The sequence below is a fragment of the Globicephala melas genome, chromosome 12, assembly GCF_963455315.2.
Source record: "Globicephala melas chromosome 12, mGloMel1.2, whole genome shotgun sequence".
NCBI lineage: Eukaryota > Metazoa > Chordata > Mammalia > Artiodactyla > Delphinidae > Globicephala > Globicephala melas.
In genome coordinates, this window is record NC_083325.1 from 71,073,834 (window position 1) to 71,090,006 (window position 16,173).

At 40.9% G+C, this 16,173-nt stretch overlaps 1 protein-coding gene across 2 annotated transcripts in view; it reads left to right on the forward strand.

Moving 5' to 3' along the window:
* Nucleotides 1–15,593, forward strand: part of DNAJC27 (DnaJ heat shock protein family (Hsp40) member C27) — a 39,202-nt gene extending 23,609 nt beyond the window's left edge. For both annotated transcript variants that reach the window (XM_030858237.2, XM_060309586.1), the window contains exons 4-7: nt 1,046–1,210; nt 1,847–1,969; nt 7,840–8,000; nt 11,753–15,593. In XM_030858237.2, the coding sequence (XP_030714097.1) occupies nt 1,046–1,210; nt 1,847–1,969; nt 7,840–8,000; nt 11,753–11,885 (582 nt within the window). In that variant the 3' untranslated portion in view covers nt 11,886–15,593. The remainder of the gene's footprint in view (nt 1–1,045; nt 1,211–1,846; nt 1,970–7,839; nt 8,001–11,752) is intronic.
* Nucleotides 15,594–16,173: the final 580 nt, after the last annotated feature.

The window sequence follows — 16,173 nt, forward strand, 5'->3', positions numbered from 1 at the left end:
CTTCGTTGCAGTGCACGGGCTTCTCATTGTGGTGGCTTCTCTTGTTGTGGAGTACAGGCTCTGGGCACGCGCGCTTCAGTTGTGGCATGTGGGCTGTAGAAACACAGGCTCAGTAGTTGTGGCACACGGGCTTAGTTGCTCCACGGCATGTGGGATCTTCCCGGACCAGGGCTCGAACCCATGTCCCCTGCATTGGCAGGCGGATTCTTAACCACTGCACCACCAGGGAATTCCTCAGTTGCCATTTTTAATAAGAACATCAAAGGAGGACAGTCAGAATGAATGCAAGGAAGGAAAGGAGAAGGTACTGATACACATTGTTTTCCAGGCACTATTTAGGTGCTCTGCCTTCATTATCTCATTTAATCCTCATAATAACCCTGTGAAGTAAGTAGTGTTATCCCCATTTTACAGATGAGGAAACTGAGATGCAGAGAGGTTATGTGACTTGCCCAAGATCACACAACTAGTAAGTAAGTGTGAACCCAGATCTGACTCCAGAGCCCATGCTCTTTTCCACTGCATCACACAGACACTCAGAGTTTGGAGTTCTAGAGTTGCTATAGAGACCCAAGAGTCATAGGGAGGTTCTGCCTAGCATCCTGGGGGAAGCCAGCTTTGGGATGTGATATATAAATGGCTGTACCTACTGCTGATACTTGTGTCATTTTTTGCCTTAAGTCCTTTTTAATTATTCATTCACCTTCCTAGTTCTCCTTAAGAAGAATGCTATATAATTTGCGTTCTTCTAAAGGCCTACTAACAACAATGAAAGATTGATCGCCTCTGGGGAGTGGAACTGGAGGTGAGGAGGGGTGGGGCAGGAGGCCGTCAGTTCCATCACAAGTCCTTCTATACTAAGAGACTTTTAAAATTATTATTATGTTACTTTGATTTTATAAAAAGCCCTCCAAAGGCCAGTAGTAACAATTAGAAAACACTATGAATACACAAAAGAACACACTTTGCTAAGTCAATGACTGTGAGATATACTTTTATAAAATCATAATACCTACATTTTGTGCACCTGTTCTTTTATGTAAAGGTTCGTAATGAGTTTTACAAGGACACACAGGGTGTGATACTGGTCTATGATGTTGGGCAGAAAGATTCCTTTGATGCCCTTGATGCATGGCTGGCAGAAATGAAGCAAGATCTTGGACCTCATGGAAACATGGAAAATATTGTATTTGCAGTGTGTGCCAACAAGGTAACTGCTTTGGAAATGGTGTGCTTAACTTTCTAGGTTCATTATGGGAAGAGTGTGGCTGAGTTTCGGGGAATAAATAAAAAGAAAAAAATTCTGCAATCTGTAATACAGGAATCAACAGCTTTTCAAAACAAAGGTCCCTAAAACAAAAACAGTTAAAAAATAAAGCCTGGCATATCAGGATTTTTATCCATTTTTTTTCACTGGTGCCATACTTGGGGAGGATAATGGTGACTGAGCAGGAGAGGTGGAGCCTAATAATAACACTCTGACCTGACTGGAGGAGGGGAAGCAATTAGGTGAAATGTGGACTGTGGAAAGGTGTGAAGGGCAGACCATGGCCCTCAGGCGTGGCAGATGTGATGAAGCCAGCTTTCACAGAGGTGAGCAGCAGCAGTGTTCTCAAAGGAGAATGCTGGTATCAGGCACTTGTGGTTTTGCCACAGAAAATCAGTCCACATTCAATATAAGTAATTTTTTAATCTTTTTTGTTCCTGATAATTTTATATGCTAGTGCTGGGGTTCACTTAAGAAGAGTTTTTGCCTCAGCAAAGGATTGACAGAGACCTACTGGGCCTATGCTAGTGGGACAAGGTTGGAATCTTCTCTCCCCCTGCCCCCAACTTTTAATTTCAGATCGACTGTGCTAAGCACCGCTGTGTTGATGAAAGTGAAGGACGTCTTTGGGCTGAAAGCAAAGGGTTCCTGTACTTCGAAACTTCGGCTCAAACTGGAGAAGGAATCAGTGAGATGTTCCAGGTAACCTGGCATTTTATTGTTTTAGAGTTTGTGTCAAGGCTGACCATACCAAATTTTAGTGTAAATTATGAGAAGCAAAATAGTAATAGGAATTTCTCATTAGAATAAGCTTTCTTTTCCGAAGCTAGTAAGAAAGAAAGAATGGGAGAGAGAGGGAGAGAATGAGTGTGTGTGTATGTGTGATATTTGTCTGCTGTCTGTTTTAGACCAGATCTGGCTGCTCATCAGAATTACCTGCGGAAATTCTTCAAAATACAAATTGCTGGGCTCCAGACCTACCGGAAGCTTAATGTTTTGATGGAGCTGAGGAACCTGTATTTTGAAAAATCTCTATAGGTGATCCTGATGATCATCAAGTTTAACAACACATATTATATACTTACTTAAATGGGACAAAGATTTTCTTTAAAACCACCTTTGGTTACATTTGTATGCATAATCAAACGAAGGCATTACTTTGGCAAAATTGCCTTGCCATAGCTAATATAATCCTATATCGTAGCCCATGGGGGTACAGTTAGAGACCAGGAGACTATCATTGCAGAATCCAGCCAGTCATACGTAAAAGTTCGGTCTCACCGATCACGTAGGCAATAGAAGGATGGACTAACATGGCAACCTGAATAGATGGTCATTTTTTAGAATTTAATAATCTAGAATAATTTTAAGGGGGGAGACTACCTAAACAACAAATTATAGTCAACTCCTTTTTTAAAAAAGATTTTTTTTCTTTTTAAAAAAAGGAATTAATTTTTGGCTGCTTTGGCCCGCTACGTGCGGGCTTTCTGTAGTTGTGGTGAGCGGGGACTACTCTTTGAAGTGCTTGGGCTTCTTATTGCGGTAGCTTCTCTTGTGGAGCATGGGCTCTAGGCATGCGGGCTTCAGTAGTTGTGGCTTGTGGGCTCTAGAGCGCAGGCTCAGTAGTGGCACACGGGCTTAATTGCTTCATGGCATGTGGGATCTTCCCAGACCAGGGCTCAAAGCCATGTCCCCTGCATTGGCAGGCAGATTCTTTTTTTTTTTAGGTAAGAAGTGGATTTTATTTGTTTATTTATTTATTTATTTATTTATTTATTTATTTTTGGACTGCGTTGGGCCTTCATTGCTGTGCGCAGGCTTTCTCTAGTTGTAGCAAGTGGGGGTTACTCTTCGTTGCGGTGCGCAGGCTTCTCATTGTGGTGGCTTCTCTTGTTGCAGAGCATGGGCTCTAGGTGTGCAGGCTTCAGTAGTTGCAGCACACAGGTTCAGTAGTTGTGGCACGTGGGCCCTAGAGCACATGGGCTTCAGTAGTTGCTGCACGTGGGCTCAGTAGTTGCGGCTCGCGGGCTCTAGGGCGTGCGGGCTTCAGTAGTTGTGGCTCACAGGCTTAGTTGCTCCACAGCATGTGGGATATTCCCGCACTAGGGATCGAACCCATGTCCCCTGCATTGGCAAGCATATTCTTAACCACTGTGCTACCAGGGAAGTCCTAAAGTAGATTTATTTAGAGAGAAGCACTCTCCACAGACAGAGTGTGGGCCATCTCAGAAGGTGAGAGTGGCCTTGGGAGAAACACACTTCACAGATAGAGTGTGGGCCATCTCAGAAGGTGAGAAAGGCTGGCAGGCAGATTCCTAACCACTATGCCACCAGGGAAGTTCAGTCAACTCTTAATTATAGATACATTCGAAAGTAAGTGGTGGCATGAATAATGCATTTTTTCTTTGAATATATCTGATATTTTGGGAATTTTTAGCATTTCAAATAATGTAGCTATACTATAAAGAGTTGTTCTTAATTATCAAGTGGGATTTTATTTAATCTTTTGTGCTGAATTTCCTTCTAACAAGATGTCACCCCTTCTACTAGAAGACAGGTTTTATCCTTGGCTGACAGGCTGAATTGGGCATCAGTAGCGTCTATTTCAAGACCAAATAAGGTTGATATTGGTTTCCCACTTCTCTATTCTTTTGAATACATAGACTATATAGGTACATAGTTTGTACCTATATGTATGCAATCATGATACTTAACCATTTAAATTAAATTAATCAATTAAACTTCTGGAGAAGTTTACATGCTTCACTCATATGAGACTCTTAATGTGTGGCAGGTATCATTCTCATTTCAGATATGAGGACATCAAAGAGTAGTAGTGATTTGTCCAAGAGGTGTAAATAACTGTTAGAGATTAACTTTCTTTCAGCACTTTGAAGACACTGGTTCATTCTCTTCTGGCCTCTGTTGTGTCCCATGAGATGTTAGCACCTGTTCTTACTCTTATTCCTTTATATATAATGTGTCCTTTTTTTCCTCCAGCTACTTTCAAGAGTTTATCTTTGATTTTCAGCAGTTGTGCTATGTGCCTAGGTGTGGTTCTCTATATTTACCTTACTTGGGGTTTGTTGATTTTCTTGGATTGGTAAGCAGGTGTTTTTCATCAAATATGGGAAGTTTTTTTTTTTAAACCGTTATTTCTTCCAATTTTTTTGGCCCTATTTTCACTCTCTTTTCCTTCTGGGACTCCAATTACGTATATATTAGACCATTTTGTTTTTTCCCATAGTCCTTGAGACTTTATTTTTCTTCCATTTTCCTCTGTTTTTCAGATTGCATAGTCTCTATTGATCTGATTTCAATCTGCTGTTAAATCTACCAAGTGAAGTTTTCAATTCACTACTTTTCAGTTGTAGAATTTGCATTTGGTTCTTTTGTGTAGTTCCAGTTCTTTGCTGAGATTCTCTATTTACTCATTTTGAACATATTTTTCTTTATCTCTTTGAAATAGTGATAATAGCAGCTTTACAGTCTTTGTCCAATATCTGAGCCATCTTGGGTTCAGTTTCTATGGACTGCTTTTTTCTTGACTATGGATCACATTGTTGTTTCTTTGTATGAGTAGTGATTTTTGTTTTAACACCAGACATTGTAGACAATACATTATAGAGACTCTAGATTTGTTTATTTGCCTCAGAAGAATGTTGGTTTTGTTTCAGCAGGCAGTTCAGTTATTGGCAGATTACATTGAACATGTGTAGGCTTGACTTTTTGCTTTAATAGCAAGGATCTGAAGGAAACCCAAAGTGTTTCCCAAGCCCTTCTAATTTGGCAGGACTCAGCCTGCAAATTCTGTCCCCCTTGCAGATCTTGTCGTTCTTGGTTTTAGGTTTTGTTAGAATGAATCTAACTCCCAAGGCAAAGCCTTTCTGTGGTGTCTCAGCTAGATGCTAGGGGTATTAATGAGATGTTAAGGCAGTCTCTCTCCTCTGACAAGGCCAAATTCTGGTGTCCCCAGGATGGCTCTTCCCCTTAGTAGTCAGTTCCCACCACTAGCCAGTTCTGTTCTCAACCCCTTAGTAGCTATTATCTGATAAGCCTCAGGTGATCTCATCCTATGTATTAATAGCCTAGCCCTCAGCTACAAACTGGTAGGGAGCCCTCACATGGACTTCTGGGGCCCAGCTCTGCACAATCCCCTCCTATCCAAGGCCCTGCTCCACAGATTCTAGCCACTTCGCATCCTCAAGCTCTCACCTCTGCCTCCTTAGCTCAGTGGGACTTTGTGTCTGCTCAGACTCTGGCTTTCTGTGACAGGGTCAGGAAATGGACTCCAGGTAGAAGACCAAGGAGCAGCCTTGCACTTGCTGTTGTCCACTACCTGAAAAGAGTTACCTCATATATTTGTTCACTTTTATAGTAGTTTATGGCAGGAGGTTTGGTCCAGTACCCAGTACTCCAACATGGCTGGCACTCAGACAAGGAATTTGAACAGACTTTTGACTTCAGTTCTAGCATTCTCTGTATCACCACAGCTAGCCTTCTATAACATTATGTGTTATGAGTAAATGCCTGTGCCCTCAGAAATCTGTGAGTGTTTATATTTTAGGTTAACTTACAGACTAGAAGAAAACCTTATTCATACGTAACACAAGCAAACATTTGTGAACTATGATCCCTTTTAGGTTGCTTTTATTTTTTTAGATTAATCTTGGGTAGAACTAATGGATAGTCTTTAAAAAAAAAGGGTAACAGAGTATAATAAACTATTCTGTAAGTACTTAGAAGTAGTGCATTCCTGCTGGTTCAATTTAATCAATACTTTCTTTGTTTCCTATATATTTAATAGACACTTTATGTCAGGAAGGAACTTGGTTTTATCTTACACTGTTAACACAGAGCAGTATTAAGATAGACTAAAACTAAGTTAACACTTCTCTTGTCTTGGTATCTAACGGCTTTTCCTTTGACACCCCTTTTCACATGTCAAGGCTTCTTGTTTAGGTTGCCAACTTGATTAGCTAATACTGGAGATAAGAAAGAGGAGTCAAAGAGAAGGATAAAAGTTTTAGATGATAATAGGCACTATAGAAATATCTGGAAAAAAAAGAGGAAGAGGTTAAAAAAGAAATGGAGGGATGAGGAGATAAGTCAATTTAAAAGCAGCCATAGTGTATTAAATTAGTCTTTTGAGTGAAGTTATTTAACAACAATAATAGTGCATAGAGCATGAAATATGAGCAGGATCAAAAATAGTTTTCACTTTGAAAAACATTATAAAAATAGGAAAAGAATATGAACAGTTTACAGAACAAGAAAAGACTGATAAGCAAATGAAAAGATACTCAATTTCGCTTATAATTAAAGAAATGAAATAAAAACTGTGAGATACACATCAGCTTGGCAAAAGTGAAGATGTATGATAATGCCCAATGTTGACAAGGGTGTGGGGAAATAGGCACTCCCATACACAGTGATGGGAGTATAAACTGGTATAGCCTTTCTGTATGAAAGTTGTCAAAATCAAAAAGTAAAATGCACGTACACTTATATTCAGTAGTTATTCTTTTAGGAATTTATCCAAAAGCAGTATTCCCACAAGTGTGCAGAGATATATACACATAAAAAAATATTCACTAAAGCACTGTTTGTGAAAAAACCTAGAAACAATTGACCTGTCCAAGAATAGGGAGTTGGTTAAATAAATTATGGTAAGTCACACAGTAGAATACTGAACTGTCATCTAAAAGGAGGAATTGGGGAGGGGAGGGTAAGCTGGGACGAGGTGAGAGAGTGGCACTGACATATATACACTACCAAATGTAAAATAGATAGCTAGTGGGAGGCAGCCGCATAGCACAGGGAGATCAGCTCGGTGCTTGGTGACCACCTATAGGGGTGGGACAGGGAGAGTGGAAGGGAGATGCAAGAGGGAGGGGATATGGGGATATATGTATACATATAGCTGATTCACTTTATTATACAGCAGAGACTAACACAACATTGTAAAGCAATTATACTCCAATAAAGATGTAAAAGAAAAAGCTAGACGAAAGAAGGAAGAAAGTGTCTATATGCAGCTAGAGAAAGGTTCCAAGATTTATTATTATGTGAAAAAAAAGTGCAAGGTGCTAAGCAGTGTGTTTAATCTGCTCTCTTTTATGTAAATGCTTAGGGTTTGGATGTGTGTATGGACTGGGTACTGATAGAAAATTATTCTGGAAGGATACTGAAATAATATGTTAACAATGGTTACCTCAAGGAGAGGAACTTGAGGGGTAGGGAGACAGTTTTCATTTTACACTTTTTCCTACTATTTGAATTTTTCTAACAATATTCATGTACTAGTTTTTAATTTCAAGTGTGGTTATCTGAGAGTAGGATTATAAGCCATTGAAATTTTATTCCTTATCCTTACTGTGTGCTTAAATATACATATATATACACACATATATGTATGTATAGTATGAAAGAAAAAAATCTTCCAAAGTACGTTTGCTTTATTGTGAATTTTAAGTTACTGGAATATATTAAAATTCTTTAAGTTGATGGTTAGAAGGAATTCCTATTTTCTCAAAATCAGTTCTCCTCTGGGATGTGTTTTCTTTTTGCAGACCTTTTATGTATCCATAGTTGATTTATGTGAAAACGGCGGGAAACGTCCTATCACAAATAGCAGTGCTAGTTTCACCAAAGAACAAGCAGACAGCATTCGCAGAATTCGAAATAGTAAAGATAGTTGGGACATGTTGGGAGTCAAACCTGGGGCCTCAAGGTAAGCAGTGCTCTCAGATATTAGTGCTGCCTTCTGTTATAGAAAAAGACTCAATCATCGGAATTATAGTGTGATATCTTCTTGTAATTGGCTAGAAATATGAAGATGTGTGGAAATATCTTAGATTACTTAATAATGCTCCTTCACTGAATTAAGTGAATACCAAAGGGAGAAAACAGAGGGCACAACTGCTTAATGTGGGAACTATGTGGTTTGTATATTATATAAGTACCTTCTGAAATTATATGCTCTGCTTTTGTTGACTAAGAGCCTTGAAGCTAATGTAACCTCAAAAGAAAAAAAAAAGAGAATTCTTAAATCATAGAATTTTAGAGAAGGAAAGAGTGTTAGCAATCAACCTGTCCAAACATTTCATTTCATAGGTGGGAAAACTGGGACTCAGTGAGACTAAAAACAGAGTCAAGGACCTCAGGAGTTAGTGGTAGAATTGGTTCTTGACCCTGAGCACTGTGTGTCTGCCTGTCTCTGTTTCTTTCTGTCTCTGTCAAAAATCCTGCTAGTTCCTCGTCTGTGTGTGTTGATATTAAATTATTTTATTTTATCCAAAATAATTATTTGGGGGCTTCCCTGGTGGCGCAGTGGTTGAGAGTCCGCCTGCCGATGCAGGGGACACGGGTTCGTGCCCCGGTCCGGGAAGATCCCATATGCTGCGGAGCGGCTAGGCCCGTGAGCCATGGCCGCTGAGCCTGCACGTCCGGAGCCTGTGCTCCGCAACGGGAGAGGCCACAACAGTGAGAGGGCTGCGTAAAAAAACAAAAAACAAAATAATTATTTGGGAGAAAAGGAAATACAATCACTACTCTTTGTGAAAGAATAAATCATTATCCAGCATGATTATATAACTTTTCCCCCCAGTTTTATTGAAATATAAATGATATACAGTACTGTATGAGTTTAAGGTGTACAGCATAATGATTTGACTTACATATATTGTGAAATGATGACCACAGTAAGTTTAATTAACATCTGCCATCTCATATCGATACCAAAAAAAATGTTTTTTCCTTGTGATTAGAACTCTTGGAATCTACTCTCTTAACAACTTTCAATTGTTATATAACTTTTAATGCTATAATAATACTGTCACTATACGTATTATTAGAGTTCTCAGACGTTTTTATTTTGCACTATAGCTTTCCTCCCCTTTCTACTTTTTCACCTTGATTCCCACAAAAGAAAAAGTAGCTCTTGAGATCGCCTTGTCAGCGTCAACAGCATTAAGTATCTCCTCCATTTTGGTCTCATAGCATATCTTTGAGTCCAGAAGGAAAGAGGGGAGGGGAAAAGGGAGACAGTTATTGGTCTCCCTGGACTTGCCAGGCATTACTGAGGAGCTGTTAAACACCTGAAGGAATTCAGATGACCTCATAGCACAAAATTAATTGGTGGCTTTTAAATGTCTTTTTAGACTTCCATAGTCACATCCTAAATTCTTCCATTTCATCTCCAAGGGATATTGGCTCTATAACTAAGAAACTATTACTTACTAATTAACTTAGAACAATAATCATTAGGGAAAAAGAAACTTTTGGTTTCTTACTTATTCATTGTGGTTAACTGGAATCTCCCAAAATTTACAGGACCTCCATAATTTCCATATCCTTAACCAATATAACATGTTCTTTTCTTATCTTTGTTCCTCTGGGTCTATCAAACTAATTTGTATGGCATGAGCACGTTTGGGCAAAACCTAAAAACATTTATTTTATTTTATCTTTTAAATACACCTTTATTTTATTTTTTGGCCGTGCCGTGCGGCATGCGGGATCTTAGTTCCCCGACCAGGGATCGAACCCATGCCCCCTGCAATGGAAGCATGGAGTCTTAACCACTAGACTGCCAGGGAATTCCCTAAAAACATTTTTTTTAAGTTATAGAGAGTTTTAATGTTTGTTCAGTGCTATGTTTACTATTCTTGAATTTTAAGAAAAATCTTCAGTAGAATTAATATATTTTTTACACACCTGACTCAGTCTTGTTTCTCTAAAATTTTCCTTGAAAGTTTCTCCTGCTATCCAGAATTCTTGAAAGGTATCAGGCCTAACCACTAACCCCATATGGACATGTTTCCTCGGGCAGCAGAGTGGCTAGAGGGGCCCAATCCAAGACTCACTCATGGGAAAGAGAGAGGATGCTGTTACTGCCTCAAGGACAGAGAGTCTTTTAGGAAGAATGTGATTCTTATTAGCTAATATCGAAATTATCTATGTAGAAAAGCTACATGCAAGGTAAAACAAGAAAATTCAGAAGGACTCCTCTAAGATCAGAAAGCAGAAAAAGCCTTAGAACGTATGCCTACGACATGGACAGCTGTTAACATAGCCCTGTGACCTCAGTCTCCCCAAGCTGACACGTAAGATATCACATATAATATGTAACATTCAAGTAGAAAAATATACAATGCAAAGTGAGTATACAAACAAACATGATCAGATATCACATCCAAGATATCAAAGACCATCTCCCTGACTTAAAGAGCCAGACTAGAAGTCCTGCTGATAAAGAAGAAAGGAGATTTGGGGAAGCACCAAATCCAGGCTTATAAGTTAACAAGAACCTTGAATTACAAAAGGAATTCAAAAGGGAAGTGGGAAATAAAACCATCTGGTAGAGACAGAGCCAGACTCTGACCAGGGCAGTGGCTGGGCACTTGGAAGCCTCTCAGAGGCCTGACACCTGAGGATATGAAGAGCGGGGAGAACTGCAGGGCCCGGTGGTCTCCAGCCCCCACCCCAGCAGTCCCTGCTCCTTAGCGGTCTCTCCTGGGGCTTCCTGGTCTTTGGTGAAACACTGATCGTACTGCTCCTTTCCTCTCTAGATAACGTTACATTCTCCCTTGTTTCTTCTTTGGTCTCAGGGAGCTCACACTCTCAGGTACCCCTTTCCGGTGGCTCTTTCTTGGTCAGCGGTGCCACCATCCTCCCCGAGGCCATAGAGTCCCCATGACCCTGGAACTCATTTCAGCCCTTTTTCTCATGTCTTCTCCACCCCTATACCCAGCTCATCATCTGCTTCTGCCAGGACTTTGTTTCTGTTATCTCTTTTGCCTTCCCTTGTTGGCTTCCACAAACACCTTAATCTAAACACTTGTATTCATGCTTGGGTTATTGTAACAACCTCCTACCTGTCTCCTAACTTCCAAAAACAGCTTTCCCAGCACCGTTTTGTCATGAAACACCTACTGTTAAAAATCCAACTTTTTTGTTGTTTTGCCTTCAAGGCCCTTCACTTACTGACCCCTGCTCCCTGGCCAACTTTGTTTCTTGTTACTTCCCAGTGCAGTTTCCTCCTGGAACTGCATGCGGGCTCCGGCTCCCTTCCTGGCCTCTGCCGGTTCTCTCCCTGCTGCTCTGTATTCCCCACCACTGTGTCAATCCCTGAACCCAACCTTCTTCCAGAACCCTCCTCCAGGGGGCCTGCCCTGATGGCCCCTGTCCTCATTGCTTCCGTCGGCAAATGCCGAGTGCCTGTGAAGTGCCGAGTACTGTTTTCATCTGATCATGTTTGTTCGTATACTCACTTTGCATTGTATATTTTTCTACTTGAATGTTACATATTATTTGTGCATTGTTTGTTTCCTAGTCCTTTAGTCCCGCCTTTGAGAAAGGGTAACATTTATTTGGGATATGCTTACTGTAAGAGATGTTATGATATCCAAACAGCTAAAATGCAGTGGGTGGAGGGTGGGGGCTGACCTCGATACTGACATAGAGCTTTGCTTTTCCTCGTAGAGATGAAGTCAATAAAGCATATCGGAAACTTGCTGTGCTGCTTCACCCTGACAAGTGTGTAGCACCTGGTAGTGAAGATGCCTTCAAAGCCGTTGTGAATGCCCGAACAGCCCTCCTGAAAAACATCAAATAGAAAGTAGAAAAAAAAAGACAAGTGTGGGCCTCGAGTCCAAACAGACTTTCCCTAGAGGTAAAGTAGCCAACATGGGTTTTTCCTCCACAAAATCTTACAGCTCTTTTCACTCATGTGCTGTCATTTGTAAATCAGTAATTCGGGTGCCTGTTACCATGCCATAGACATTTTGCAGAGACGAAGTGAAGAGAACCAAGCGCCACTTACACACTACCGTTCATTTCCTACTTCTGAATGATGTAAGAGTTTTTTCTCATGAGTTTGTTAGCTCTGTCAGTGTAGCATCCCTTAGGCAGTTTGCTCAGGAAAGTCCATGAGGTTTCTGGAAGGAGGATAGGAGGATCCTTTCACCTTTTCTTTTTAAAAAAATTCATCAGAGAAGAAAACAAAAATGGAAGCAGACATAGCAGAATCCCTGAAAGTGTGGTGACCTCACAAGCAAGTTGCCCCTTTTACAGTGAGTTTCTTAGTAGTATTTTAAGCATCAATCTATAGTTAATGAACTCTTGGCAGCCCTTTGGAAGTGAAACGAGGTGATACAATTCTGAACTGAGCAGCCCTTTTGTGACGTTCACTCTGTTCCCCTTCTCCAGCCACCAGGGGGAGAGACCAGCCAGTCCTAAGAGAGCAAAGACAGTGACGGCGGCCGCAAGTTCTGGTACACTGGCTGCTGCTAGTCCTGCCCCTGAATCTGAGGCCTCTCCCTGGCGTGGAAGTGGGTGCTGGTAGCTCTAGGGAGCATCATCGCCTAGGAATCAGGAGTCAGACTCCAAGACAGTAGTGCCTGCAGGTCACACTAGATTGAGCACACATGCCTAGAGGGCACGGCTGGCCTGGCTCGGGCATGTTTGATGCCCTAGGAGAGCCTCCATATGAGGCTTGTGCCTTCTTTGTTTCTACATTACGTTCTGCATCACAGCAGGTGGGAAAGGCAGGGGTGCCGGGCCTCCTCTTCACTTCCTCATCAGTGTTAGTTCCCTCTCTCTTCCCTCTTCTCTTCCTGTCCACATCTGCCGCCATTTCTCTTTTCTTGAATCCGTGCCTTCCGGCTCTTGACTCCTCCATCCTCCTGTGCAGCCTTCACCTGGGCCTGGCTGACCAGAGACAAGTATGGATCCTTCGGGTGGCGGACAGAGAGATCTTAAGGCCTGTGTGAGAAGAACCTCTGTTACTTTTGCTTGAGTTACAAATTTCTGATTAGTAATATTTTTAAGCTACAGATTATGAGAATTAATTTCACATAGAGAAATACATTCTCCTGCTGTAGTATCTTCCTCAGTATCCAAGGGATGGATGAAGGTCAAGTGTGAGGACCAGCCTTTCTTCCAGAGCTTACAGAGCCAGTGCCACTGCTTGGCTCGTCACACCATCACTCTCATGTTACTCAGATTTTTAGCTGTGACCAGGCTGCACTAATAGGGGCTTTAAAGTATATAAAACACTACTGTCTGTGAATTTTAAACAGCTATTCCTATTGGTCGCCAAGGAGCATTCACCTTACCCCGGAGAAGAAAAGCCGCTCCCATTTAATTCAAGCCCACTGCAGCCTTCTGGGCTCTTCCCTGCTCCAGAGCAGCTTTGCTTCGTGTGGCTGCCCTTGCGCTGCACTGAGCTGGTCGTCAGGAAACCAGAGCATTGTTTTCTAGTATGAATTTTCATCTCGGTGATATTGAATGCTTTTTTTTTTCTATAAGTTGAGATACGAGTATGATTTCTTGTGGGGTTTAGCTCTGGGCCTGTAGAACTCCAGCCCAAAGTTCTTCGGGGCCTAAATCTTGCTTAAGGCCTTCATCATGCCTAAAGTAATTAAACATAGATCTGTTCTTACAGCAGGACTTAGGAGGGCCATGTTTATGAGGGCCTGTGCATGGTGGTGTCAGCCCAAATTGACATGACAGGTCACTGAGTATGTGGCCCTGGGTAAAACCTGGTGCCAGTTTTCATCACTGTTATTAAACACTAGATTGGTCGCCTTATTCAACTACATGGTGCAGATGAGCAATTACAGCAGAGAGAGTTCTTTAGTGCTTCCATTCATATCCTTATATAATGAGTGACTTGTTGAAATTTAGCCTGATCTTGATTCGTAGGTCTTGAGACTCAGTTCCCAGCACCTTGATTATTAATGTTAAGGATGGCCATGTACTACTTCATTTATGTAAAAGAAAGTTAAGCTTCAGGGTCCTAGAATTTTTCTGATTTCCATAATCCTTGAGTAGAATATCAAGAAGTAATGAAGCCTGATCTGCAATGAAAAGTAACTTCATACAAAATTTTACAGACCTCTGTGCATTAATTTAAATTCTTGGTGCAAATATGTACTTTGTAGTTCAACCTTATTAAAATTCTTCAGCCAGTTAGGATTGCACAATAATACATCAGTGAGAGTAATAACTAGCAGAATAATTTCAATGGCTAGAAAAATTTTTATAGAAAGTCATGTTTTTCGAAAAAGAATAAAAAGTTCGAACAGCTATTATTCAAGAAAAGCCATTTCTTCTGCATCTGAGTCACCAAAAATGAACACTTATAAAACTTGTTAGAAATACCTGCAGGCTTTTGAAATTAATTGTCCAACCTACCTAAGAACTTTAAAATATACCCTCCTTTTGTTCCTCTGTTCCTCTTTCCTGCCTCCTTTTCAATTGATATTCTCAACTGTCAACATTTCTTTTACTTCAGCATTGTCATTTTATTTCTTCACATAAATGTGTGCCCAGTAAAGTCCAGACTTGGGGGTATTGTGGTGCTACCCAAGATAAATTGCTATAACTCTGTAGATTGCACTCTCATCTTTAAGGCTCACATTTACCTCAGGAAACTCACTCTAGTATAGTTTTTTTTTGCAATGAATTCTCAACTGGTAAATATTTCTTTATACAGATAAACTAGTACATAATTCACTGTTCGCTAAATGAGCCACAGATAAGGCAGCTAAATTTCTGAAAGAAAGCCAGAGTAAGTGGGCAGCCCCTGTAAGCTCTGAATCAGTAATGAGGTAGCTGTTCCTCATAGAGCAATGACAGAATCTCGAGGGGGAGGGAGGTATTTCGGTCTCAAGTTCGAAAGGGTAGGGCCGTGCGCACATGGACTTTGACAGGAACAGTGCCTGTCCTATAAGCAATTTCAGTGGGCCCTGGGATGTCACTCCCTCTCCACCACACTCCATGTAGCTCACTCTGAGTCTGCCAGCGTTTTTGTAAAACTTTTGCAGAGGAATTTAGCCATGAAATACAGCTAACCACCTTCCATTGCAAGTTTTGCAAAGTGAAGAGGGGTTCATATTTCTCATGATTGGTACTTAGCACAATTGTAAGAGACAGTTAATACTGTTTATACGTTGGTTTTTCCATTAAGCATTTCCAGAGAAGACGAAAGCTTAAACTTGTGGTGTGGGTAAGTTAGATTATGTCTGACAAGCAGTGCAATAGGAAGCCGTGCAATAAAGGCCATGTTGGTGAAATGACTCGCTGGAAAGTTGTACAGTTTGGGTGAGCTTCCTGCATCAGTGGCCCGCAGGGTGGTCTGCCCTTGGGCCGGGAATGCACAGTCTCTAAAGAAACCCTTTGCTCTTACGAAGTAATTGACATACTTGCTTTCTGTTGAACTAACGGAAAATGTTAAATCTAACAGCTGTTTATGTCTTGTATAGAGAGTGTCATATGTATTTAAGTTGTGTATTTTTATAAAGTAAAGGCAAATGCCAAACACCGGTCTGTGGGCTGCACTTATTTGTTGAGATACTGGTCCTTAATGTAGAACATGCTAGTCTAGAAGCCAATCCAGTTCCTTACCAACTGAGATCATAGATAAGACAACTTGCTTTAGTTGACAGTGGGTAAAGTGGAGGAAATTTTATTCACTGGTCCCTCAGGCTAACCTTAATTAAATTGTGATGAAAGTGTTTTGATCTCTTAGAGAAAGATACTAATATTATGTGTGCCTTTTTAATTCAAATGAAACTATTGTTATCTCATTTTAATAATGCAGATCTTGGCTGAATAACTTAATAATTCAGCTAACTAGTCCCTGGACAACAAGAATCCTTAAGTAACAGACTATTGTGAACCCAAATTTGAAAGTGAAAGCCTTGTAGGGCCAACCCACAGAAGGCGGTCTATCTCTGAAAACTTCAAACAAGAGCTTTAATTTTCATTATGAATGACATTCGTTATCACCTGAGAATGCCCACCACTCTTTTGGGGAACTGCTCTACCCTCTCCATACTGCTAACGTGTTCTAATGGGGAGCTGCCACATCCTCCTATGACCCGCCCTCCTCCCTGGTC